Here is a 26,503-nt window from a genome sequence, read left to right as displayed (position 1 = left end):
AGTGGAGAGCCTGTTTCTCCCTTTCCCTCTGCCCCTCCTCCCCACCCATGCGCTCGCTCTCTCTCTCTATCTATCTCTATCTATCTATCTATCTCAAAGAAATGCATAAAATCTTTTTAAAAATATGGGGCACCTGGGTGGCTCAGTGGGTTGAGGCCTCTGCCTTTGGCTCGGGTCGTGATCTCAGGGTCCTGGGATCGAGCCCTGCATCGGGCTCTCTGCTCGGTGGGAGGCCTGCTTCCTCCTCTCTCTCTCTCTGCCTGCCTCTCTGCCTACTTGTGATCTCTGTCTGTCAAATAAATAAATAAAATCTTTTTAAAAAAAAGAATTTTAAAAAGTGCACATGTTCTACGTGTCCATTTAGATGAACTTGATAAATTCATGCGCCTCTGTAATCACCATCCTAATCCAGATAGAATGTTCTGTAACCAAACCAAGTAGGAGAGTTTGTCCACCCTGTGGGCAGCAGGCAAATAAAAGTGACACAGATCTTTCGCAGTGAAGAAAGATGAGCTATTTACTGGTATGGCACCACCCAGGAGAATGGGAAAGTAATGCTCTAAAGTCCCAGTCTCCCCAGTGGCTTCTTAGTGAAAGGCTTTAAGGGCAAAATTGGGGGCAGGACTGTCCTGAGAAAGTGGGTGTCCTTGACTGGAGGCTCAGGAGGTCACGTGAACAGGTGCCCTGGTGCCACTTTGTCTGGTTCCCTGGGAGGTCTTCTTCATCTCAAGAGACTTGGAATCTGAAAAGTATATTTGTTCTTTTCGGTAGAGGTTTCATTAGGCACATCCGGTAATAATATCCTTAAAGTAGTATTGATTAACTACTTGTAAGCTAGTGGGGTTGCATTCCTGGAGGTTCCTTGGCCAGACCAGACCAGTCCAGCCGTGCCGGGAGCTGATAGACCTATTTCCATCGTCCCCAGGACGTTCCCTTCTGCCCCCTCCCCCGTCCCTCTCTCCCACTTCCAGCCGCAGGCAGTCATTGATCTGCTTTGTGTCTATACATAAATTTTGCCTATTCCAGAACTTCGTATAAATGTAATTACAAAGCTTGTACTCTTTGTGTCTGGCTTTCTTCCTTCTATGTTTTTGAAATTCATTAACATTGTTTGCTTTTGTAGTGCCGAGTATGTTCCATGGGCAGGGGGAACCACGCTTTCTCTATTCTCCAGTGAGGCATTTGGGTTCTCTTCCAGCGTGAGACTCTCCTACAGGTAGCCGCTACACGCTGCTGTGAAGTTTTATATGAGTCTATGTTTTCATTTCTCATTTCTCATCTGTGAAGACCCAGAAGTAGAAGGCAGGGTCCTATGGCAAAGGCATATTTAAGTTTGAAAGAAACTCATTTCCAAAGCAACTGTACCATCTTACATGCCTACCAGCAGTGGAGGAGAGTTTGGGTTCCTCTCCATCCTTGCCAGCACTTAGTGTTGCTCATTGTTTTAATTTTAGTTATTCCAGTGGCTGTGTGTCCCTGCCATTTTTTTATAGTTGAATGCTGCCTCTCATTCATATAGTCCCCTCTTGGCCATGTAAATGGTTTCCAGGCCTTCTGCTATTGCAATCCAGGCTGTGATGGATAATTTTATATACAAACTCATCTGTGAGATGATTTCCTAAAATGGGCTTCCTGGGTCAAAAGATTTGTGTTTTTATGACTTAGGAGGATACACTTAAATTGTCCTTCAATTTGTGCCGATGTATAATTGCAGCAGCAGTATCTAGAGGGCCCCTTGGCCTGCAACCTTACCGACGCAGTTCTCAAACTGTGATACGCTTGTCTGAAGGTGTGAGTACAGTCTTAATTTGCATTTCTCCTAGCAGTGAACTTGAATAACTGTTCAAACACTTACGTGCCATTTATATTTCCTGTTCCCTGAATCATGTTTCTACTGAGATGTTGGTCTTTCTCGTAACAACTGGAAGGAACTCTTTATATAGAAGGGAGTTTCATCTTTTGTCTGGAGTGTGAGTTGCAGATCTTTTTCAGTTTGTCAAATGCATTCAGCCTTTGTGTGTGGCTGTAGTTCAGCTATTTCCTTGCGAACTAGCATCCAATGGTGTGACTATCACATTTTTCCCATTGATTCTACTGTTGCCGAACCTGAGGGTGGTTCCTAGTTTTGAGATGTTACCAAAAACACTGCTGTGGACGTTTATGTGTGTGTGTGTGTCCCTTCCTGCCTTTGCCTGTCTTGCTCCCTTCAGCCCTTTACTGATATCCCCCTTGGAGCACAGCCTGACATTGCTTGCACATGAAACATCGTCTTTGGGAACCAGACCTAAAATAGACCTAGATGGCTTTGGTCATGCTGGGGTTTCCAATGTGGGCAGGCTGGAGAGACATCAACTCTTCCCTCTGTGGATGAGTAAATGGGGTTCCCACGAGTGCCCCCAGCTGCAGAGGCCAGAATTCCCTAATCCTCCCTGGACATGAGCTGGTGGGGGTGGGGTGGTGCAGGGAGCTGAAAGCAAAGCATCCCGTCTCCTCTTAGGGAGGATTTGGGGAAGAATTGGGGTGGACAGGGGTATGTAGGCTTCCATCTTGAACCAGGAGCACAATGAAAGATTCCAGAGCAAAATATGGATCCCGAGGATGGGGAAATTACAGACACACAGTCCTAACTGTGGTAAAGGAGTCCTGAATAGGAAGAAGAGAGAGACAGCTAAGAAAGCCCCAGAGATCACAGACATTGGACAATACCAAATGTGCAGCCTAGCAGGGCCTGGGGAGGACTTGGAGGTGGCTTGAGCTCTAAATGAGCTGGGGGCCTAGACAGCAGAGCAGACTCCCCAGAGCAGGCAGACTCTGAACACAGAGCAGAGGCTTCACTGTGGACAGCAGGGTCCTCTCGGACAAGAAAAGAGCAAACTGGTGAGCTCCTCTTCGCGCTGCAAACCTAGGCTTGGGTGCCTCTTTGTCAAGGGGTTCTTGCTGACCCAAAGCCTGGTTCCCACCCTCTGCATATGCTTCTCCCTGGCCATTTCCTTGTCTCTCTCCCCCCAGACCCTGAGCTCCACAGAGTCTGGGGCTATCTTTGTTTACTGCCTGGCACAGGGCTGGGCACACAGTCAGTGCTAAGAAAACAAGGTGAACTTGTGGCCTAAGAGCTATGTGGGCGTTGGAATCATCCTTGCAACATGGACGCCTTCCCAACCCGGATGAGATATGTCTAAGTATATCCGAGGAATTTTCTGCAGAAATCTCCAAGCAACTATTTATTTGGAGGCTGCAGAGGAGGGGATGGGACCACTAGACCAAAGTTGAGGAAGCTGGATCCCACGAGTAGCCGCTGTGGGAAAGATGATGTCTCCAGTGTCTTGCTGGAGTCACTCTCCAGGGGGACACTGGGGAGTGTCCTGGGCAGAAGGCAAACCACGGAGAGTTAAATCTCCAAAGTGCTTACGTAATGGGTGACATTCACCATCTGTAAACAAGACGCATTCTGAAGAATGACCCAGAACAGGGTGACTATAAACATTCCTCTATAAGCCTCACGGTGGACAGAGCCCTTCTTTTTTTGCATAACTACCCAGGGTGGAATTTCAGGGTCAGAGGGCTAGACAGTTTTAGCTTTAAAAGATAATGTCAGACAATTTTCCAAAGTCATCATTCTATACTATTCCATTTATATAAAATTCAAAAACAAGCCAATCAAATCCCTGGTGTTAGATAGCAAGCTTGAAGTTCACTTCAGGGGGCTTGCAATTGGGAGGGGGCTCGAGGGAGACTCTGGAGTGCTGGTGCTGGTCTGTTTCTTGATCTGGGTGCCAGTGGCACTGGCTTGATCACTTTTTGGAAAGTCATCAAGCTGTGTGCTTATAGTGTGTGCAGTTTTCTGTTTGTGTGTCACACCTGAAGTACGAGTTTATTTCAGAAGTCTTGAGGCTCCTCAGACCTCCAGAGGTAGACACAGCTAACCCCTCTGAGAACCTTCCATTCCCAGGTGGACCTACGCCCCCTTGGAGATGCGCAGAAGGAATTCTCCCCTCACCCTCTCTTCCCTGGACAACCTAAGAACATCTGGCCACATTCGGCTTGTTCTGTCTCTGTCCCACCTCTGGATTTAGTGCACACTTTCCACCCCCACCCCTCCCCCCAGACAACAATATGGAAAAAACCAGTGCTTACTAAGTGCTCACATACTGCGTGCCAAGCGAGGTGCTGGTCATGTGGACCAAGAAGGTGAGCAGGACCTAGAGCCTCAAGGAGCAGAAGAGAGCGCTCATCTCTTGAACATAAGGCAGTTTGTGGCAAATGTCTTGTAATTTGCACTTGCCTGCCACCTCAACAAGCAGTCTCCTAGAAGGAGCTGCATTCACATTCAGATCCGTGTTGCGGTGCAGCCGTTTGGGTTGCAAGAAAGAGACTCACTCTGGTATCGTCACAGGATGGGTGTTTATTGGGAGGACACGCCAGACAGGCCCCCCCAGGAAGAGTCTGGCAATCAGGCACTGCAAGGAATGAAATCTGGGACCAGGAAGCTTCCGGCCACAGTTCCATGGAGCTTACTCAGCCTCCAATTTCTTTCCAACCTGTTAGCCCCTAGGACATCTCCCCACTGCTCTCCCAGTTTCTCAACCCAAATCCCAGGCAGGGTCTTTGCGTCCCGTACCATCTGCCACCAGGCTGTGAGGGGAGACACTAGCCCACCCAAGAACCAGCCCCTCTCAGGCACTGACTTCCTGGGAGCAAGTTATTCCTTCTTTGTGACCCTCATTCCGCTTAACAGCCCCTGGCACACAAGCCCCCAGGAAAACCGCGCGAGCCCACTTGATCACAGAAATAAGGATGCTCTCCATACTCCCTGGGAGTAGAAATGGGGGCCCCTCTTTTTCCAAGGGCGTGATAAAATGCCTGCTCAGGCAACCCCATTGCCTGGCATGCCTTTTCCCTAGGGAACACCAAACCATCTTAATTTCCTCAGTCTTAATGTGTGAGAGGGACTCCCTCTTCTGGGAAGCCCATGAACAGAATGACCAGGGACACATCCTGGCCTTCAGTAGACGGGCACTGCAAACGTGGCCTGCCGGCAGCATTCTCACCAGTGTCAGAAGTCTCAGGCATGAGTCTGTGGTTGGGGAGTCCTATGGAAACAGAACCAAAACTATATTTCTCAGAATCTCTTGCAGCTTGAGGTGGCTGCTTGACTCAACTCCAGCCAATGGAGAGTGAGTAAAAATGACCTGCAACTTCTGTCCACAATGGGAATGGGTGTGCCTTCAATCTCCTCTTCTTGCTGGAGGGAATGTCAACACAGTGGGGCCACCATGAACCTCACAGTCAAAGGTACCATTTCAGGGATGGAGAAAAAGAAGATAGAATGCTCCCAAATTCTGACATCTTAAACTACCATAGCATATCCAGATTAGTATGGGAGAGAGAAGTAACATGTCCTCATACTGAAGTTACTGTATTTGGTCTCTTGTTAGTGCAGCCTAACTTCTAGTCCAGCTCCTATGGAGTACTCTGGTCGGCCTGGGAGGATGTAGGAAGCTCCTCTTCTTTTCTAATCCATCCCAAAAAGTCCAGGGTGGGCTTGGATGTGAGGAAAAGGAAAAGATGTGAGGGGCCATCCATTGGAAGATAAAGGGAGAGATGAGATCCAGAGAAAAGGAAAAGACAAGTAGACAACATGGGCACTTGTTTATCCTCAGAGTCCCCCAGGACCAGCACCCTCCTGGGTAGATTAAAGTTCACCTCTACTTCTCCGCGCCCATTTTTCTTGGCAAGAGATTTGGATCTGGGTCATAGAAAGTCAGATGCTGTAGAGTTGTTTTCACAGAGGGAGTCAGGACTCAGTGCTGCCTTGTTCACGAGGCCCAGGTTGTCACAGTTTCTGGTGACCTCCTCCTCCTGAGGGTAGACAGTGCCACAGATCAGCTCAGCGGCAGAGCACAGGACTAGGGCCCACCTGTGGCTGCATCAGGATCAGGATCAGTGAGCTTCCCGCAGAGAAAATCCTGGTGACAAGGAGGGCTCTGGGAGTGGTCATCCCATGGCCTCTAACTCTGGAGAGCAGTTCCCCAGACCTCAAACCTTAGGTGAGGGTCCCCAGGGGACTGGGGAGCTTGTGCCTGGCTGGCAATGAGGCTGTGAGCCCAGCCCCACCCCCGCAAAACCGGAAGATCTGCAGAAGGGGACGCATCACTGGGAAGGGAAAACAGACCTTCACCCCTGCCCAGGGACATAGGCAGATTGCGGAGTAGGGAAGAGAGAACCCAGCTGGGGTTCTGTGTTCCAGGATGCATCTTGAAAGTCAAGGAGAAGCTGCTATGTCAGAATGTCTGCCCCAGTCACCTTACCAGCAGCTCCCACAGAGAACTCGACCTACAGTATACCCATCATGCCTGGCGAGCAAACACGTGGCTGTTGTGTGCCCCATTTAAAATGGGGCTTCCCTGTCTCTCCGGAGGTCCCTGGTTCTCTGTATTCTCTCCCCAGTCTCCCCCTAGTCCCAGGGCCCGTCCTACATACGAGAGCTGTCTCTGTGCACCAGCCCTGCCCAGTGGGTTAGCCAGGCGTCGTGTCTGCCTGGGCCCACGTGACAGATGGATACCTGCATGGTCTGCTTCTGAGAAGTCATCTCCACCAAATTCTCACCCATGCTCAGCTTACAAAATTGTTTCCTGCAACAGCAAGAGCAGACTCAGAGGGTCTCTTCACTTCCCCTGCGTACCCCCATTTCCTCCCCGGACCCCAAGCGCTTACTTAGCCCCAGATAGCTCACTGAACAGAGCAGTGGGAGCACTGCGGGGAGTGGGGGACCTTATCTTTCTTCCTTCCCTCCCAGCCCTTTCTTTACACAGATGGGCTCCAGATGAAGAAAGAAAACTACAGCAAGAGGGCTTGAAAGACGATTCTAGAAGCAATTCCCAAATTTGGAGCAGTGGGAAGAAGAGGGACAGGCTAGAAAGTACAGAGCCCATGCATCTGGTAAGAGAGACATGAGGGAAGGTTGAGGGGAAGTGGGGGATGACAAGGTGACCTCATCCTGCCCCAGCCCTGAACCCACCTCCAGACGTAGAAGGCCCCCAGGCCCAACAACAGGAAGAGGAGGCCCAGCAGCAGCCCCAGGACCCAGAGTAGCTTCTGGAACAGACTCAGATGGTGCAAGGCTGGAATGCAGGGGTGAGGCTCAGACGGCGGCTCCAGGCCTCCAGGATTCCCTCCCAAGGGGACTCCCCCGAGATGAAAACCATTCTAGCTCTCACTTTATCTCAGAAGCTTTCCGCAACCGAGCATTAAGTTAGACTAGTTAGACAAACTGATCACAGTAGAAAGGATTCAGCGAAGACCTCAGAAGGAAGCCTATGGACCCGAGAGCTGGGCCTTCCTACAGAGGGGCGTGGGAGACAGACCCTCCCCCCACCCCCCACCTCTGGTTCCGAAGTAGGTAGAAGCGGACGCAGAGCCCAAGGCATTGGAGGCAGAGCACACGTATTCCCCCTGGTCGCTGGGCCTCAGCTCCTCCATGTCCACCCTCAGGGCGTTGGCGGTGGCTGTGACGTGGATGTGGGGCTCGACGGGAGCCCTGCCAGGCTGGCTGGAGGCCACCAGCCTCCTGCCGAGGTGGAGACTCAGACTGGCTAGGGGCTCGCTGTCCACTCGGCAGTCCAGGATGCCCCGGAGGCCACCCTCAGGCTCCACGAAGACCGTCATGGAGGGCATCTCAGGAGGGTCTGTGGGAACACAGAGGGGCATAATAGTTGCAGAACACCAGCGCCAACCCAGGCAAGATGACTGCAGCTCGCCACATGACGGGGTAGAACCCCTTGCCCCTCTCCTTGGTCTGTGCCTTGCTCTGACCACTAGGAAGCAGAAGTGATATTATGTGGCTTCAGGACTAGACCTCAAGGGGCCTCATAGCTTCTGGCCTCCTGCAAACACAACCCCGGAGGAAGGTCAGGCGAGCCCCAGCTGCCGGCCGTGAGGATGCAGTAATCCTCAACCAGCTAGCTACGAGACAATGACAGAGACCAGCCGAAGCCCTGCCCAGCTCCGCTCCACCTGAATTTCTAACCGACAGCATCAGGAGCAAACACAACGGCTGTCACCTGAAGCTCTATATTTCGCGGGGCTTGTGATTGCAGCCACAACTGGCTGATCCTGCATGGGGGCCTGGATGAGGGATGGAACGGGGACCCAGGCACTCTGCATGCAGTATCCCCTGGGCTCCTCACTGGGTGAGGGGGCTGATATTTTGCACATGAGAAAAGCCAGGCAGTGGTGTACAAGATCACACAAGAAGGCAGCGGGAGTCCTCCAACCCAGGACTCCATCCCTACAAAGTCTTTGCTCTTTGCAGACAGAAGAGGAGGAGGACCCGAGGCAGGCAGGTGAGATGTGGACAGGGGGTTGGGGGGTTGTACTCACACAGCACCCGGAGCATGACTGGAGCAGAGGTGGTGGCCCCACTGGGGAGCTCAGCCCAGCAGTGGTACGCCCCAGCTTGGGTGCGGGCCACGTGGGTAAAGGCAAGGGTGGGCACAGGCTCCACATGTAGTCGCTGGCCATTCCAGAACCAAGCGAAGGTGGAGTTGCCCATGGGTCCGGGACCACCAGAGAGGCGACAGCTCAGGTTCAGCGGTGCCCCCTCAGCCACGTCCAGCCCCGGCTCGGCCACCACACGCACCCCTGCAGGCCAAGGACCAGGAGGATGTCAGGGAGCCTGTGGATGGGATCTGGGCATCGCAGAGGCCTCAGTGTATTATGGGAACCTCTGTTCTGATTTGGGGCCCACAGAGGTAAGATTGTGGCTCTCTCAAAAGACTGAGATCTCTTGGGGCACCTGGGTGGCTCAGTCGGTTAAGCACCTGCCTTTGGCTCAGCTCATGATCCTGGGATCCTGGGATCGAGCCCTGCATCGGGCTCCCTGCTCAGCAGGAAGCCTGCTTCTCTCTCTCCCACTCCCCCTTGTTTGTGTTCCCTCTCTCACCGTCTCTCTCTCTCTCTTTCAAATAAATGAATAAAAATCTTAAAAAAAAAAAAAAAAAAAAAAAAAGACTGAGATCCCTTGCACTGAGTACCTCTGGGACAGGGTGGTTTGTCTCTACAAACCAGGCTTTCTAATGGATGAGGCTGTGTCTTGCTCGGAGATGGGACTCCTCAAACGTGGGGCTCTATTTCATCCCTCACACTGAGCCCCCTAAAGGTACGGTTGGGTCTCTCTTCCCACCCCAGGCTTCCCCAGAGCAGGTCTGTGCTTCCACCCCAGATTGGGTTCTGTGAGGGCGGGGCTCTGTCTCTCCTGCCTCGGAGGGGCCCTCCACACGGCTGCAGAGTTCTTGCAGAGAACTTGCAGAGTTCTGCAAGGGCAAGGCTGCTTCTTCCCCTCAGGCTGGGCAACGGCCTCCAGGGAGAGAGTTCCTCCTCCATCAGATGGGGCAGGGCTCTAGCTATCCATTCTGGTCAGCCCGCCCCTCGTATACACAAGGCCCCGCTGTGCCTGAGTCCTTCTCCTCCCCCTCGGCCCACTCACCTTCCCCCTGCAGCTGCCCTGTGGTGCTGACCGAGCCCAGGAAGTTGTGGGCTGTGCACATGTAAGTGTCCTTGTCACCGGACGGTATGTCTCGCACCTGCAGTCGCAGGGCATTTCGGGCAGCCTGCACGGCGCCTGTCCCGGATGCCAAGCCGTGGACCCCTGGGCTGGTGGCCAGCACCTTGCCGTCACGGGACAGGGCCAGCTCAGCAGGGGGCTCGCTGTCCACAGTACACTGCAACACGGCCATGGAGCCGACTCTGGAGTCCCGAAAGGATGACAGGATGACATCCCGAGGGGCATCTGGGAGCACGACAGCACATAGTTGGAGGCCTTGTTTGGATACCCTGGACCGTCCATGGCCCACCCGCCTGGCATTGGTGAGGCTGAAGCCTCTGGATGAAAGGTCACTTCCTCAAAGTGACACCTCATGGACAGAGTCCCCCAGGTGGGGTTCGCAGGACTCTTTTCTCATCACCAATGTTCTTCTTTGCCCAAGTGCCCCTTCCAAGATCTGCTACGGTCCTGCCTCCACCCCCACAAAGGCCCAGAAGTGCCCTCTGCCTGCTCTCAGCCTCAGCACCCCCAGCCAAGGGCCCTAGCTCACAGTGGACTTGCAGGGCGGTGGGCCGGGAGCTGCGGGTGCCCTGGGCGTCCTGGACCTGGCAGGAGTAGGCCCCCGCATGAGCCCGTGTGGCCGCTGGGATCGAGAGGGCGGCAGCTGGTCCCTCCTGCAGCCAACGGCTGTTGTGGTACCAGGCATAGAGAACGGGTGGGCGGGCGGCGGGGTCTTCACAGGACACTGTGACGGGGGTCCCCTCAGGCACAGCGGCGGATGGAGCCAGGGCCACCTGCACACCTGGACCAGGGAGACCAGGGTCAGCAAGGCCCAGCCAGAGACCACAGCTGGTCCCTCTCCCCCCACTGGGCTCGGCCTCCAGCCCTGCCTCACCCTCTAGCCGCAACTCCAGGGAGACATTGGCCTGGCCCAGAGGATTGTGGGCGGAGCAGCTGTAGAGCCCCTCATCGCTGGGTCCGGGCTCCCACAACTCCAGGCGCAGAGTGTTGGGGACAGAGGCTGTGCTCGAAGACATCAGGAGGTGGCCAGCGTGGCTGAGGGCTAGCTGGGCGGGTGGGCGGCTATCCACAGTACACAGTACCTGAGCCAGCCGTCCGCCCCGGCTTTCCAGGAGGTAGGTCAGGCGCAGGCTGCGGGGAGCGTCTATAGGGACACCGAAGGAAACAGTTCAGAGACCACACCCAGGAGGCCAGTTGAAAGGCAGCATTCAAAGCCGGAGAGCCCTGGCTCCCTATCGCAAGGGCCCCTAGTTGCCCAACTGAGGCTCCTCTGCCCAGAAAGAAGCTATCCACTCTGACCCTGACTCAACGCTCCTTGTCCTGGGCTTCTTCAGATTGATGGGGTCTGGGTTCCTGAGTCAGACATCTGTGGGGCTCTGGCCACGCCCTTGATCCCTGTGGGCTGCCGTCATTCTTTTTTGTCCCATCCTGCATCCAACCAAACTCACAGAGGACATCCAGAGTGACAGGTCTGGAGAGGTGGGGTGCCTGGCCAGGAGTCACCACACCACAGCGGTAGGAGGCAGCGTCCGTGACTGTGACATTGGGCAGAAGGATGGAGTGGGCACCTGGGCGCTGCTGCCCATCCTGGTACCACGTGTAGGTGAGCTGGGTCAGGTTCGAGGTCCACACAAGGCAGGTCAGGTTCACCAGCTGCCCCTCTTGCACAACGGCCCTAGGCTGCACCTGCACACTCACAGCTGGGGAGGGAAGAGGGCCGGGGACACGGGTTAGACTGTGAAGCTGTGTAAAGCAAGTCTCTTGTCTCCCTGAGGAAGAGAAACATGTACAGGGGGCTCAAGATTGAACATGGGAAACAGCTCACCATCTCTCAGGTGGTCCCAACCAGGGTTCTGCAGGGCTCCGGGGTACCCTAAGCCCTCCCTGACTCTGATGGGCACATGGAAGAAGAACACAAGCCTGCCTGGGCTGCAGTATTTTCTCCTTGAACACCCCGCCCTTCCTTTTCTGATTTATCCACTGGACATCCAGGCAAACATCTGTTTCTAAAAAAGGCTCTTCTGTGAAAGCCAAGTCTGGAGTCATTTGTCCTGAAAGGAGGCTGTCTTATGTTCAGCCCACCTGGCTGTCCCTCAGGTTTCCAGAACCTTCTCCAGCCTCCTCTCTTCTCTTAAAGGAGCCCCCCATGCACACACTCACGCCCTCACACTGACCCTGGGCATCGAAGAGGGCAGAGGCTGAGGCCTGGCCCAGTGTGTTGTTGGCCTGGCAGGTGTAGGCGCCTTCATCCTCCAGCACTGCTCTGTGGATCTCCAGGCGTAGTGTGTTGGGAGCGACAGCCACCTGCAGTCGGGGAGAGCGGCTAGCCAGCTCCCCCACACCCTGTAGGGTGGAGGCCACGAGGTGGTCCCCGTGGAGCAGTCGTAGGTGGGCTGGAGGGTCACTGTTCACACGGCACAGGAGGAGGCCCAGTCGTCCAGGGCCCGTGTCCATCAAGGTGGTGAGTGTGGCCTGGCGAGGGGCGTCTACAGGAGGTAGGGAGTGGTCAGGAACCCCCGTCCCTTCTCTAGCACTCTCGCATGGAGGCAGGGCTTGCCCAGCCCCTCCTCTATCTGTCCCTTGTGTCCCTCACCCCCCAAGAAACATGGACAGGATGAAAGCTTACAGGACACGTGGAGGCTGATGGGTGCGGCCAGGCTCGTGGTGGCCGAACCTGGGGCCTGGGCTTGGCAATGGTAGGCCCCAGCTTGGCTCAGAGTAATGGCCGTGAAGCGGAGCGTAGCTGAGTTTGACTCTGGGAGGGGCTGGCCATCCTGGTACCAGAGGTATGAGGTCCCCTCCTGGACCCCTGCGGGCACCTGGCAGCTCAAGACCACGGCCTGGCCCTCCTGGAGCTCAGGTGATGGAGACACCTGGACCCAGGCTCCTGCAGGGGGAAACCAAGGGCAGGTGAGGGCCCTCCCCCATGCCTTCTCCCCCAGCCTGGGACTATGTGTATGTCCACACGAGGACCCCAATCCTATGTCCTGGAGCCACAGGCCCCCTATGAGACCACCACCAAAAGGCCCCACTTCAGCTCCATGCCTCCCCCTGTCCTGCTCCCAACTCCCCTGCCCTGCTCTGTCCTGGCTTTTACCACTCACTACCTGGAGCTACAGTTTCACTCTGTCGGTCATATCTCACCTACCAGAAGGTCCAGCTAACGGGACTTCCAACCCCGTGGCAGGTGCAGCGCCTGCACAAGTTAGCTCAGGACAGATGCTGGCTTGACCCCATAGAACACTGAAATCAGAGGGGTTTAGATCATGCCAAGGTCCGTTGTCCCAAGAGTGAGCTGGACCCAGCATGGATGACCCAAGTGATTACAGGGAAAGGTATCCAGCTGGAGACCAAAGGAGGCCTGCTGGTTGGCTAGAAACTCCTCTGACCGTCACTGAAAAAGGCTCACATTTCTACCCCGAATCCACATGACACAGCCCAAAGCCTGGCCAGAGCAGCCCCCAGGGCACGTGGGCCCTAGGGACCGGACACTCACCTCGGACCTGAAAGAAGAGGGAGGTATTGGTGGATCCGAGGGCATTGGTGGCCTCGCACCGATAGCTTCCAGAGTCCCCAAGGCTCAAGTCTCGGACCTCCAAGTGCAGGGAGTTGGCTGTGGCTTTGACCTGGAGGCGGCCATGGAGCGGGAGCAAGGGCCCCAGGCTGGTGGCCAGGAGGTGCTCCTCGTGGAAGAGGGCCAGCTGGGCCACAGGGTGACTGTCCACAGTGCAGACGAACACAGCCACGTGGCCCTGGCCCACGTCCAGGAATGCTGACAGCTTTGGAGGGTCTGGGGGATCTGCAGACAGGAAGGAGCTCAGGCCACGCCCCGTCCTGCTCACCACAGCACACCGCCCCTCTGCACACGCAGTCCAGGCCTGCCCTTGCTCACGCCCAAGCCGTGCTCTGCCCCTTACGACCGTTCCCCCGCACTGCGCACCCCCCCACCCTCTGAGCACCCAACCCTGCCCTTGCCCGTCACCCACAGAGCACACTCAGGAGCACCGGGGCGGAGAGCTGGGCCCCAGGCTCGGCGAGGATGCGGCAGGCATAGAGGCCAGTGTCCGTTCTGGCCACAGGCAGCAACGTCATGGTTTCCAGGGGGCCCTGGGCCCACAGCGCCCCGTTCCGGAACCAGGAGAAGTTGGCAGGGCCGCCGGCTTCCCGGCTCACACTGCAGGTCAGGTTGGCTCCGGTGCCCTCCAGCAGCGTGTGGGATGGGGTGATGACCAGGCTGGTGGCTGGAGGGCGAGCAGCACAGGCCACCTGAGACAGGCCTCCCCTTGACTGCCTCCCCCCTGGGGTGGGGGCCCAGCCTCCCAGCATGGAGAAGGCAGGAAGGAGACCCCTCCCCGGTGTGCCCATGGGGTTGGGGAGAAAAACGAGTTCCCATGGCCAAACAGATGTGGTTTCACCCAATAGACCTGCCCTGGACGGCAGAGAGATTTGGAGTGTCCAGCGTACCAGCCCCTGACCCTGAACCACCCATTCCCTGCACTGACTCACCCTGGGCATCGAAGTTTGTGGAAGCAGAGGCGTTGCCCAGGGCATTGCTGGCTTCACACAGGTACACACCCTCATCCTCCAGGACCGGGTCACCGATCTCCACACGCAGCAGGTTGGGGGCTCTGGTGACCTTTAGGCGCTGGGAACAGCCCCCACAGCCCAATGGCAGGGAAGAGGCCACGACATGGTCCCTGTGGAGCAACCGCAGCTGGGCTGGGGGGTTGCTGTCCACACGGCACAAGAGGAGCCCTTGACGTCTCGCCGCAACCCCTGCAGCATCGGGGTCCAGCTGGGCAGTGAACATGGGCTGGCGTGGAGCATCTGTAGGGAGGAAGAGCATAGGCATTCATCTCGTGGCCTCCACAGGGTTCTCCACGTCCACTCCCGCAACACACCAAACAAAGGCATGTGCTCAGAATTGCCATGAACAGTTGTGTAGGTTGTTCACTGCACAAGGACAACCAAACAAAAGGAGGAGGAATTCGGCCCATGGCCCTCATGCTCAGCTGTGCTCTAGTGCTGTACTGAGTCTTCCCAGAGGAAGGAATATCATTTTCTAGCTTGGACAAGGGTGTCGTATGGGCTAGCATAACATTGTGTGCTTCTGATTGGCCCCCCCAGGTTAATATTGAAGCATCCACCCTTGATAGGCCACAGTCCCTGTGCTGAGAGGTTCTGCTGTCAAGGCTATGGAAGCTTGTGAGAGCACAGCCGAAGGGTGTGTGCACATATATGGAATTATGGTGTCCTAGGGACCAGCTCAGGACAAAACTTGGACAAGGTACCCATGGTGCCTTTGAGGCTAAAAGTAGAGGGCCCTAAAGAGGCTGGGATTGAGGGACAGGATATGGGGAGGCAGAGCAAGCCCCAGGCTTGTTCTCCACATTTCAGCCCTGGGCGGGAAGCTCTGTGGTGCCCATGCCCGTGGCTGATCTAGACCCCGGGGCGGGCGGGCCTGAAGGAGGTGAGGGGGATGGCAGGCTCCTGTGGGCTGACCCTCCCTAGGTAGGCAGGGGCTGGTGGGAAGACTGCTTACAGAGCACAGTGAGGATGGCAGGTGAGGAGGGTCCGCTGTCCCTGTGGCCATCATTGGCCTGACAGTAGTAAGATCCGGCATCGGTGCTGGAGGCCGCAGAGAGGTGAAGGCTGCTGCTGGAACCTTCAAGAAGCGGGGCTCCATTCCGGTACCAGGAGAAGCGGATGTCAGGCGATGGGCTCAGACCACTCCTGCAGTTCAGGGTCACTCCTTGGCCTTCTACCACCTCTGCTGCGGGGCTGATGAGGAGGTGCGCCACTGGCAGAGGAGGGAGTAAGGAAGGCTCAGGTCCCCTGCATCCAGCTGCACCCATGCCACCGGCTGCAGGAAGACCTCCAGGGTTCTCCTCTCCCCACATGACTGTAGGTAGGTCTGGACTCCGTGGCATTAGCTCCATGAACGTCTTGATATCAGGAGAGTTTGTCCTTCAATGCCAATTCTAATCTATTGGCTGCAGCTTGATGGAGAAGGATTGTGAGCCAGAGCCCAGGCTTCCATCAAAAACCTGGCACAATTGATTAGCTCTGTCCTCCACAGCCTCAGAAGGAGGGAATGGCAATGCATGCATGAAGGTATAGACGACCGCGCTTTGCTATTTTTCCTCCTGCCTCGGACTCCTAGCAGAGCCTGCCCCAGACGTTTGATAAATAAAAAAACCAATGGATGTGAAGGCCCTTCAAGTTCAGAGTCAAAATGTGTACAAAAGGAATAATGCAACCTGCCACGTTTCCCCTTTGCCTTGACTTCAGGAACCTCCCAGATCTTTGATGTGATTTTTTTTTTTTTTAAACCAACCAGCTTGTTCGTCCCCTCAGCTAAGTCCCCTGGACTCCTGGGACAAAGACCAGAGCAGGCCTCCTCCTTGGTGTCCCTTCACCAGCCCCCCTCCCCATGCCTGTCTTACCTTTGGCCTGGAAGTTCAAGGTGGACGATGACTTCCCCAGGGAGTTGGTAGCTGAGCACGTGTACTCCCCAGTGTCATCCAGCCCCAGGTCTCGGATCTCCAGGTTCAGGGAGTTGGGGGTGGAGAAGACACTGAAGCGTGAGCTGTGGTTTCCCTCCCCTGGCGTGGAGGCCAGGATGAGGCCATTGTGCGACAGCGTCAGGGTGGCCAGAGGCTCGCTGATCACGGAGCAGTGGAGGATACCCACCAGCCCCTCCCGTGTCTCCAGGAAGGCCGTTAGGTCCGGGGCAAGGGGCGAGTCTGCGTGGAGATGAGGGGGTGCTGGTCACCCTCAGATGGGGGCAATCCCGGATCCCACTTTATAGGCTATGACCCTGCAATACCCCTTGAAGGGAGCAACCCCAGAGCTTCTGAGGACCAGTCGAATACACTTGTGCCTGAGTGGAGCCAGTCACTTTGTTTTCTCAGTCAACAGCTGTGGCAACTCTGTGAGTGGGGGGTCGGGGGCCCACCATGAAGTTGGGAAAACTGCCAGGCGGCAGCGGGTAGCACCTCGTCCAAGGAGCCAGGGTGAGGAACTACCAGCAATGGGACAGACTGTCATCACATGCCCCCTGACGTGACACAGCAGGACGGACCCAGAGTCACACCCACGCTGTTGCTGCCCGGGTATGCAGGCTCAGTCTACACAAACCACACAAACACAAACAGGGACACTCACACAACTAGCCTATACTCTTCAAGTCTCAATGGCAAGAAAGGCAAGAAAAGGGGCGCCTGGGTGGTTCCATCTATTAAGCGTCTGCCTTCACTCAGGTCATGATCCCAGGGTCCTGGGATCAAGTCCCACATCGGGCTCTCTGCTCAGTGGGGAGTCTGTTTCTCCCTCTCCCTCTCCCCTTCCCCCTGCTTGTGCACATGTGCGCTCTCTCTCTCTCTGTCTCAAATGAATAAATAAAATCTTTTAAAAAGAGAGGGAGAGAGAGGGACTACCTTCTGTATGATTCCAACTATTTGACATTCTGGAAAAGGCAAAATTTTTTATGCCTGTGGTTGTCAGGCATTCAACAGATAAATAAATGGAGAACGGGGGATGTTTATGGCAGTGAAACTCTTCTGTATGACACTGTAAGATGAGTACATGATATTATTCAAAACCTGTAATGTACAACACAAAGAGTGAACCTTACTGTAAACTACAGACTTTAGTTAATAATGTATCAGTGTTGGTTCAGTAATTATAACAAATACACAACACTAATCCAGAATGTGATAGGGGAAACTGTGTCAGGAAAGATACATCAGACCTCTGTACTATCTGCTCAATATTTTTGTAAATTTAAAACTATTGTTAAAAAATAAAATCTATTAGGTAGCTCGGTCAGTTAAGCATCCAACTCTTGATTTCAGCTCAAGTCATGATTAAGGGTGGTGAGGCCAAGCCCAAGAAGACTCACACACTAGGCGTGGAGCCTACTTAAGATCCTCTCTCCCCATCCCCTCTGCGCCTCCCCGCACCATGCACCCGTGCTCTCTCTTTCCCACTCTTTTTTTTTTTGACAGAGAGGAAGATCACAGCAGGCAGAGAGGCAGGCTGGAGGGTGGGGAGGTGGGGAGCAAGCTCCCTGCTGAGCAGAGAGCCCGATGAGGGGCTCCATCCCAGGACCCTAAGATCATGACCTGAGCTGAAGGCAGAGGCTTAACCCACTGAGCCACCCAGGCACCCCCTAATCCCACTCTTTAAAAAAAAAATTAATAAATAAAGACAGAGAACAAATGTACCACACTGTTAATAAATGGAATGGAAAATCTAAGTTAAAAGTGTATGGTAATTCTTTGTATTCTTCTTGCAACTTTCTGTAAGCTTAACTCATTCAAAATGAAAACTGGTTTAAAACAGGAGGACACCCAGGCCCAGGGAGGTGAAAGCTTGCCCAGAGTTGGAGAGCTGGGGTGTGAGCTGAGAGCCGCCCAGGCCCAGGCTCTTCACCCTCCTGTGGGGCCCCTGTCCGCAGCTCCACCCTGGCCACTTACGGCTGACCACCACGCTGACGGGGCCGGAGCGCTCCCTGCCATAGGCATTCTGCACCTCGCAGACGTAGAAGCCAGTGTCGGCCCTGGAGGCCGAGGGCAGCAGCAGCGTGTGGCTATGGGCATCCTCCAGCACGACGTGGTTCTTATACCAGCTGTAACGCAGCTCGCTGGGGGCTGTTTGGGGCGTGTTGCAGGTCAGTGTCACCGTCTGATTCTCTAGGATGCGGCCTGCCGGGCTCACCTGGACCTCAGCCACTGTGGGGGCAGCAGAGGGCATGCTGGGGGACACTCAGACATCTTCCAGCATCCTGGGGTTGTAGCCAATCAGCCCGAATCCTGCATGCTCGGTACCAGGCCCCTTCTGGATGGGCACCGCATCTCTTTGTCCTGTTTACTGGGATTCTTGCAACCGCCCACCCCGCTGGGGATGTTTGTCATCTATCTGGGGCAGGGCTAGGGCTCCACACCTGTGTCCCAGAAGGCGCTTTGGCCTAGCTCCCTTGAGCAACAGTGGCCTGTTGGGGACCCCGCCCCACCCTCCAGTCAAGACCCAGGCTCCTCCAGGACTCACTGAAGATGTGGACCCTGATGGGGGGCGAGACCGAAGAGCCCACGCCATTCCCAGCTTGGCAGGTGTAGACACCAGCATCGTCCCAGGTTGCCTGGGACAACCTCAGTGTACGCCCCTCGACCTGGAGCGGTGCCCCGTCCTTGATCCAGCGAATAGAACTCACGTCGGGGTAGCTGCTGTTCACCCGGCAGGTGAGTATGACCAGATCACCTGGCAGGATGTTCCGCCCTGAGGGGCTGAGAAGGATCTCCACGCCCCTGGGGGCATCTGCAAGGCATAGGGTGGTGGTGGGCAGGGCGTCAGAGGAAGGGCCCAGGGAAGACAGTGGTGCCACTTCTCTCTTCTTTCAGGAAGCCCCACCAGGCACTGCCCCCACCTCGTGAGGAGGTTCTGGTTCCTTCCTTCTCCACCGAGGGCCTAATAATGCAGGCCTAGCGTCCAGCCTGCACTGCCTTCTAAGGCTTTCTGCCACGTGACACTGGCCATCACCCTCTCTTCTATCTAGGGATCATGAGCACCATCGTTCCTGCTTAGGTGGCTTTTGGTAGCTGTTGGCAAGGAATCAAACACTTCATGAAGGGGGCCAAAGGCAGAGGATGGTTAACCCGCTTGGAAGGAAGGAGCCAACCATACAGCACATCTGCATTTCTAGAAATCTTGTTCCAAATCCTCTGGCTATGGAAATAGGCTTATAAAAGCTATTATTTTCAAATGCTTTATCTAGGGAAATATGAAAATAGCAGAAGCTAATATCTTAGAGTGCTCGGTATGTGCTAAGCACTCCTTCAATTTCCATAACAGTTCCTTGAGAACAACTCCTCTCCTTCACAGAGGTAGACATGGAGGCCCCAAAGGTCAAGTAACTCGCCCAGTTTCCTCAGCTAGTGGTGGACCCAGCCAGCCTGATGATGCCTGTGAACAGCCCTTGTTCTAGAATAGGCCGCCATGTTTTACCATGATGGGAAGTTGCATAATCAAGTAGAAACTCAGGTTTCCTCCAACCTCCTCTTTGTTGAGTAGCCTTAGACAAGAAAAGGGTGAACCTTCCTCCCCCCAACACACAGCAGCCTCCAGAGCTGGGTTGAATCCCCAAGTCCTCCCTCCCCGGCCCCCAGTTCTCTGGCTCTTCGTGTCTCCCCTCCTCTGCCCAACCCGGCCTCAGGGACACGAGGTACTAGGGAGTCATTCAATGTGACTTTTAAGGTTTTGCAGCGTCTCTCCCCTCTGGCTGAGCCTGGAGGTCCAAGTGCACCTGGCTCTGCCTCAGGGGCGAGGGTTCTCTTTCTACAGGCTGTAGAAGAGACTAGTTTCCTCTGGGGAGCCACAGAAGTGCGCTCAGTCCCAAGGGTGGGGCCCCCAGCACACTCACATTGCACTTGGAGGTGAATCTCGCCCCGAGCCTTTTGCTTGGCCACCGAGACTTCGCAGTGCAGGGTCCGGCCATGGTCCTGCCACGACAGGGCCATGTGGAGGGTCTCCAGGTGGCTGATGCCTGTGGGCCTGAGATCCTGGAGGTTGGAGGTGACCGAGCGCTCGGGGTCCTGGCCTTCCCACTGCAGGCTGATGTGCTCCTCTGGGCACGCATAGGGAGTAGAGCAGTTGAAGTAGGCCTCCATGCCCTCATGGAGCTCCGCCAGGGAGGAAATGGAGGGCTTCTCAGGCGTCTCTGAAGACAAAGACCAGAGGCTCAGAACTCCCCTTCACCACACAGGAGGCCTCCTGCCCTAGAAAGCCCAGCAGAGGGGCGAGACCTGGGCAGGGTCCTTCAAGAGGAAGGAGAGACTACTTTCGACCCCCAGCCCCACTTGGGTGAATGCAAAGGAGATGCAGGGCTGGGAGAGGCCGGGGATGGGCTTACACTGAGGGTTGGGGCTGTGAGTCAATGGGGCCAGTAGCAGCTTGGGACACACTTCCAGGCCATAGCCAGCTCACCCTGCCCCTCACCTGTCACAGTGACCACAGTGCCTTTGACATCTGACCAGCGGTTGCCTTCACTGATCTCAAAACGGAAGTTGTAGGAGCCTGAATCCTCAGGCCGCAGGTCCTTCAACAGCAGGCTGCACATCTTGTGCTCTGTGCGCCCCAAGAACTGGGCACGGTTACGAAAGCGTGCCTCCACCAGCTTGGGGTTCTCCGAGTGGCTTACCACCTGCCGCTGGCCCGCATAGTCGTAGTACCAGATGGCTGTGATGCCGCGGGTCACTTCCACATCAGCTGGGAAGCTGAAGACGCAGGGGATGATGAGGCAGGACCCCCTCACGCCCTTCACAGCCTGGGGACTGGAGACACCCCATGAGGACAGGCCTGAGGGTGGGGCGAGACAGAGAGGAGAATGATGAAGACCTGGTATCATGCAGAGCCCCCAGACCTGTCCCCAGATGAGCCCCCAGCCGGGCACCCCTGGAGCAGCCCCTTAGCGTGGGGGCGCTCCAAGCCACTGCCTCCCTGAGCCCTCCTTTGACCTCAGCAGACAAACCTGTGACCAGGCCCAGTGCGGTCTGCCCAGGGCCAGGCCCTGCAAGCCGGGAGAAACCAGCACAGCTTACCTGTTGAGATCGATGAGAACAGCTGGAGAAGCCAGAACAGGGAGTCCATAGCAGGCTTCACACCGGTTCTGGTGCCTAAGAGGCGATACATACCTTGTGTGCTGGTTGGATACACAAGGGCCTCCTAGGGCACCTCAGGGCACCTCAGCCTCAGAGTCTGCTGAGAGTCCAGCCCTCGGTCCCCACATGCTCTGCTGCCCGCCCTCAAACCCCCAGTGAGAGGTCCGGGTGGCCAAGGACCCTCGCACAGCCAGCAGCAGGGAGCCGGGATCCCACGTTCCTGGCGTGGACCACACCCAGGAATACCTTCACTTGGTGTTGTGCCCCAGAAAGCCCTCTGTGTGTCCCTCAGCCCCACCCCAAGTTCTGCTTTCCCAACCCCTCAAGGACACTCCTCCAGAGCAGATGAACATCTGTTTCTCTTTCTTCCCACTTCCCCACCTCTTCCCCACCACCCAGCCCAACAGGAACTGGAGCCCAGAGAGGCCCAGGGACTCACTCCAAGGCACCCAGCAAGGATGATGGCTTGAAACTTGTGTCCTTACCACCAGCCTTACCAGCTGTAGGCCTTAATGGGGCTCGACTGAGCACTGACCAAAGTGCTGCCTTTGAGAGCTTCTTATATCCCTGAAAGGTTCTCAGGGTTCCCACTCCCAGTTCTGCCCCCATTCCCTGCTGGTCACACACACGGTCTGTGGCCAACTCCCATCTACACGTGGGCTCTCCAGTTGACCAGCTCTTCCCCACCACAAATGATCTTTGCCTGCTGAAACCTTATTCAGTCGTCAAGGTGCAGCTTGAAGGAGGTGGCTTCTAGCCGGAACTTCCCTTGTGGGGTCCCTGGAGCCACCCCACAGCCATCTCCATGCTTGCCTCGTTCTTGGCAGCTTGTGACCCCCATTTCTCAGGAGCTGGGACTGAGGACATGCACCCTGAAGCAGAGCAGAGCCCCCAGGCCTTGCAGTAGTGAGCAAGAGAGGGGTGTGATCCTTGGGCGTCTGGAGTTGGTGGCAGGGCAAGTCTGGGCAGGGGACACAAGCCCCGCACAACACATATCCCTACTGTTTACCATGTACAAGAAGGTGGGCTCTCTGCCAGCGGGGGGCCCTGCTGGAGATGAGGATCTAAGGGGGTGCCACAGAGAAGAATCTGAGGGGCAAGAGATGCCAGAAACACATATAACCAGAACTATAAAGCTGTGAGAAGAAAACAGGTGAAAATCTCCACGACCTGGGATCAGGCAATGACTTCTCACGTATGACACCAGAAGCACAAACAACAAAAGAAAAAATAGATAAATTGGACTTGATCAAAACTTACAACTTTTGTACACATTGAAGGACACTATCAAGAGAGTGAAAAGACAACCCAGAGAATGGGAGAAAGTATCTGCAAATCATCTAGCTGACTAGGGGCTGATATCTAGAATATATAAGGAACTTCTGCAACCCAACAAGAACAGTAACAAGCAAACAAAAAACCCCAAACCACCCAAAATAAAAAAATGGGGTAAGAACTTCAATACACGCTTCTCCGAAGATGATATATGTGGCCAAAAAGTTCATAAAAAGTTGTTCAACATCATGAATCATTTGGGAAATGCAAACTGAACCCACAATCAGCTACCACTTCATACCCATCAAAATGGCTATTAACAAACAAAACCAGGAAATAATAAATGTTGATGAGGACGTGGAGAAATGGGAAACCCCATGCACTGCTTCCCCACTTTACATTCTGGTGGGAATGTAAGATGGCACCGTCCCCGTGGAAAATAGTTTGGGAGTTCCTCAAAAGTCAGACATAGGGGTGCATAGATGGCTCAGTCAGTTAAGCATTTGCCTTTAGCTCAGCTCATGGTCTTGGGATGGAGCCCCACATCAGGCTCCTTGCTTAGGGGGGAGCCTGCTTCTCTCTCTGCCTGCTTGTGTTCTTTCTCTCTCTGATAAATAAATAAATATCTTTAAAAAAAAAAAGTCAGACATAGATTACTGTAGCATCCAGCAATTCCACTTCCAGGTATCAAAACCAGAAGATTTTTTTAAAAAAGATTTTAATTAATTTATTTATTTGACAGAGAGATCACAAGTAGGCAGAGAGGCAGGCAGAGAGAGAGAAAAGGAAGCAGGCTCCCCACTGAGCAGGAGCGCCCAATGTGGGGCTTAATCCCAGGACCCTGGGATCATGACCTGAGCCGAAGCCAAAGGCTTTAATCCACTGAGCCACCCAGGTGACCCTCAACAGAAAGATTTGAAAACAGGGACTCAAACAGATACTTGAACACTTGTGTTCATAGCAGCGTTAGTCACAATAGCCAAAAGGTGGAAACAACCCAAGCGCCCATCACAGATGAATGGATGAAAGAGAGGTGGTCCATCCATAAAAAGAATATTATTCAGCCATAAGAAGGATCGAAATTCTCCCATTCTGACACGTGTGACAAGGGCAAACCCTGAAACCATTATTCTAAGTCAAACCATCCATATACATAAGGGCAAATATTGCATGATTCTACTTATATGAGGTACCTAGAGTATGCAAGTTCAAAGACACAGAAAGCAGACTAGAGGTTACAGGGACAAGGAAGGGGCATGGAGGAGTGAGTGGAGAGGTCATATTTAATGAGAGCAGAGTCCCTCTTTTGGATGATGAGAAATTCCTGAAAATTGACAGTGGTGATGGTTACACAATATCATGAATGTATTTAATGCTGCTAAACTGAACACTTAAAAAATGGTTAAAACAGTAAGTTTTATGTTAAGTGTATTTTACAACATGCATACAAAAACCCATGTTGCTAGGCCGCCTGGGTGGCTCAGTTGGAGAAGCATCTGCCTTCAGCTCAGGTCATGATATCAGGGTCCTGGGATCGAGCCCCACCTTAGAGTCCCTGCTCAGCAGGAAGCCCGCTTCTCCCTCTCCCTCTGCACCCCCCCCCCCCCCCTTCTGTTGTGCTCTCTCTCACAAATAAAAAAAAAAAAAAAAAAATCTTTAAAACAACAACAAACAAACAAAAACCCATGTTGCCAACTTCGCAATCCTCCCTGGTCCTAAACGCTGACTTGGCAGAGTGAGGGGGTGAGCCTGAGGAGGCTGGGAGTGGGGACAGGAAACTCATAACATCTCCCAGCCCCCAGCCCATCAGCCGCAGGATGGGGCCCAGCTGATTCTGGAGGCTACCAGGGTACACTCCTGGGGAGGGGCTGAGCAGACACCCAGGGCCTAAATGGGATCTGAATTGTCCATCAGGATGACGATACTTGGCCAAGTGTGAAGGGGGGAGGGCTGTCTTTGCAGGGAGTGGGGCAAAGGTGAAGGCATGGGAAGGCCGGGAAGAGCACTGTTCCTCAGGCAACCCAGCCGACAGTGCTGGTCATTGGCTGAGGCCCAGCGGCTCGTCCCCAGTTCTTTCGGTGGCTCTAGGCCTGCTCCTCTCCCAGGAGAATGGAGAAGCCACAGGAGAGGTTCATGCTGGCCCAGGCTGGAGCTAAGGCCCAGATGCTGGGCTGAAAGGCAGCTCAGGGCATGTTTGGGGTGGGTGGGTAACAAGGTCAGCTCTGCTACAGAAGGGGCATGAGGAAGAGGGGGCATGTCGGCCCCAGGGCCCCTGCTCTTCCCATTTGGAGCCATGGAAGGGACAATGGTGAAACTACAGGATGGTGGGATTTTAGACCTACTGACCCCAGAACAGAGCAGAGATTATTGAAACATGCAAGAGGACCCCTTCTAGAACCACCCCAAATCACATCATGTAGGTTTCACCTACACTTAGCCCAGCCCCAACACCCAAGAGGTAAGTCCCACCGGCGTCCAATTCATTGACTCATCCTGTTTCACCCCTCATCCTAAGACCTCGTCTAAGACCACCCTCGTCCTAGAGAACTTTCCTGGGAAAAGAAGAGGCAAAACAGACCCCCGAAAGGAAGACCCTGTCCCTATTTGGAAACCTCAGGGCTAGGGGTTAGGTGCTCCTAGGGCTTGGATTGAGCTGGGTGTACTGGTGGGCGTCCTGCGCCCCCTGGTGGTAAAGGGGTGATTGCCAGTCCTAGGAAAGGGGGTGGGTGTCCTGGGGACCAGACCCCGCAAGCCTGAAACAACCTCTTCCTTAGGCAATGATCACCAGACCTCAGAAAGCTCAGGGCTCTGAGATTCATCTTTGTAGCTTCAAGTCTTGGGTGCTCCGAACATGGGCTTTAATCCCCACTCTCAAAATTGGTGTATGTTGCATCAGGGTGGGACTGGGATGGCCTGGAAGGTGGGTGCCCGAGTCTGCTGCTGCCTGTGCGAGAACGAGTGGGCGGGCGGGTAGAGTCTATGTGAGACCAAGTGTCCCATGATAAGTGGGGAGGGCTGGCTGAACCCTGACCTCTGAGCCCAGAGCCCAGTCTGGCCTGGGGAAGGAAGGGCAGACGGAGTTTCACTACAGACAGCTATGTAGGGCTCAGTTTCTGTTTCCTAGTACCAGGGCTCCCCCCTCAACTTCCCTATCAGGCTGCAGAAGGAGGGAAATGAGGGGATCCAGACATCTGGAGTGTCCTTCCCCACAGATAAGAAATCAGGGTACAGGAGGGAGACTCCAGAGTATATGATCTTCCTAAGAGTGGAAAGCCCCAAACCTAAGCCAAACGTTTTGCGTGAAAAGCCCTAAACCTAAGCCAAACGTTTTGCGTGAAAAGCCCTATCGCCCATAAATGAAGTCGCCTGGCTTTGAAATGGGCAATAGAGATTTCACATCTCCTTTTTCAATCCGGCCCAAGCTCCTGCGCCCCAGGCTGTGCTAGGCAGTGCTGGGGGTCCTGCTGGGAGGAAGAAGTGGTGATGAGGGCAGTGAGTGGGACTGGGCTCCTGTGAGGCCAAGATGAATGGTGGGTGGCCCCAGGGCGGGTGTGAAGATGAATTTCGGCTACAGTGTGGGATGGAACTGGGTGGACGTGGAGGGGAGAGTGATGGGTCAGGAGAGGATGAAGGTCAGGGTTGAGGCTGCATGGAGATGATGGAAATGTTGCGGGTGTCGCTGAGGGTGAGGGAGGGCTGACAGGTGTGAGGACTGGGACCGGGGTATGGGTTGGAGAAGATTTGGGGGTTCTGGTAATGGCTGCAGCCTTGATTAGTGTCTCGGGCTTGAGTTGGTCTGGGGCCCAGCACCCACCCCTATTGCCCCCCAGCAAATCTCAGCCCAACCCCTCTCCCAGCCCTCCTCTCGCACTCCGGAGATGGGGGTACCTGCTCCGCAGGGGGAAGGGGCTGCGAGGCTGGTGAACCACAGGAAGAAGAACAGGAACGAGAGCCAGATGCTCGTGGTGCTGGTGGCTTCCCAGGGCTCTGCCACCCCAAGAGAGGAGTT

At 54.8% G+C, this 26,503-nt stretch overlaps 1 protein-coding gene and 1 long non-coding RNA gene across 3 annotated transcripts in view; one reads left to right on the top strand and one right to left on the bottom strand.

Annotated features, from left to right (window-relative positions):
* LOC132008138 (uncharacterized) overlaps positions 1-8,342 on the top strand; it is a 9,769-nt gene extending 1,427 nt beyond the window's left edge. The window contains exons 2-3 of the long non-coding RNA XR_009401550.1: positions 6,797-6,939; positions 8,312-8,342. This is a non-coding gene — a long non-coding RNA (uncharacterized LOC132008138). The remainder of the gene's footprint in view (positions 1-6,796; positions 6,940-8,311) is intronic.
* LOC132008135 (sialoadhesin-like) lies at positions 4,383-26,503 on the bottom strand. Of its 2 annotated transcripts, XM_059386528.1 has the most exons (22): positions 26,383-26,503; positions 21,160-21,234; positions 20,558-20,917; positions 19,983-20,279; positions 18,614-18,880; positions 18,043-18,297; positions 16,009-16,308; positions 15,105-15,362; positions 14,069-14,389; positions 13,549-13,803; positions 13,059-13,361; positions 12,189-12,449; positions 11,737-12,048; positions 11,011-11,262; positions 10,437-10,706; positions 10,092-10,343; positions 9,485-9,787; positions 8,380-8,640; positions 7,383-7,685; positions 7,019-7,121; positions 6,563-6,632; positions 4,383-5,859 (listed from the first exon to the last, which is right to left on the bottom strand). In XM_059386528.1, exons 2-22 carry the CDS (start codon positions 21,206-21,208, stop codon positions 5,752-5,754), a joined length of 5,160 nt encoding a protein of 1,719 aa, XP_059242511.1. In that variant the 5' UTR covers positions 21,209-21,234; positions 26,383-26,503; the 3' UTR covers positions 4,383-5,751. The 2 variants fall into 2 exon arrangements, with proteins under 2 accessions (XP_059242511.1, XP_059242510.1); XM_059386527.1 differs by lacking the exon at positions 26,383-26,503 and having other exon boundaries at positions 21,160-21,497.

The sequence above is a fragment of the Mustela nigripes genome, unplaced genomic scaffold, assembly GCF_022355385.1.
Source record: "Mustela nigripes isolate SB6536 unplaced genomic scaffold, MUSNIG.SB6536 HiC_scaffold_75, whole genome shotgun sequence".
Classification (NCBI taxonomy): Eukaryota; Metazoa; Chordata; class Mammalia; order Carnivora; family Mustelidae; genus Mustela; species Mustela nigripes.
The sequence above is the reverse complement of the archived record's forward strand: the minus strand, read 5'-3'. Positions and strand labels throughout refer to the sequence as shown.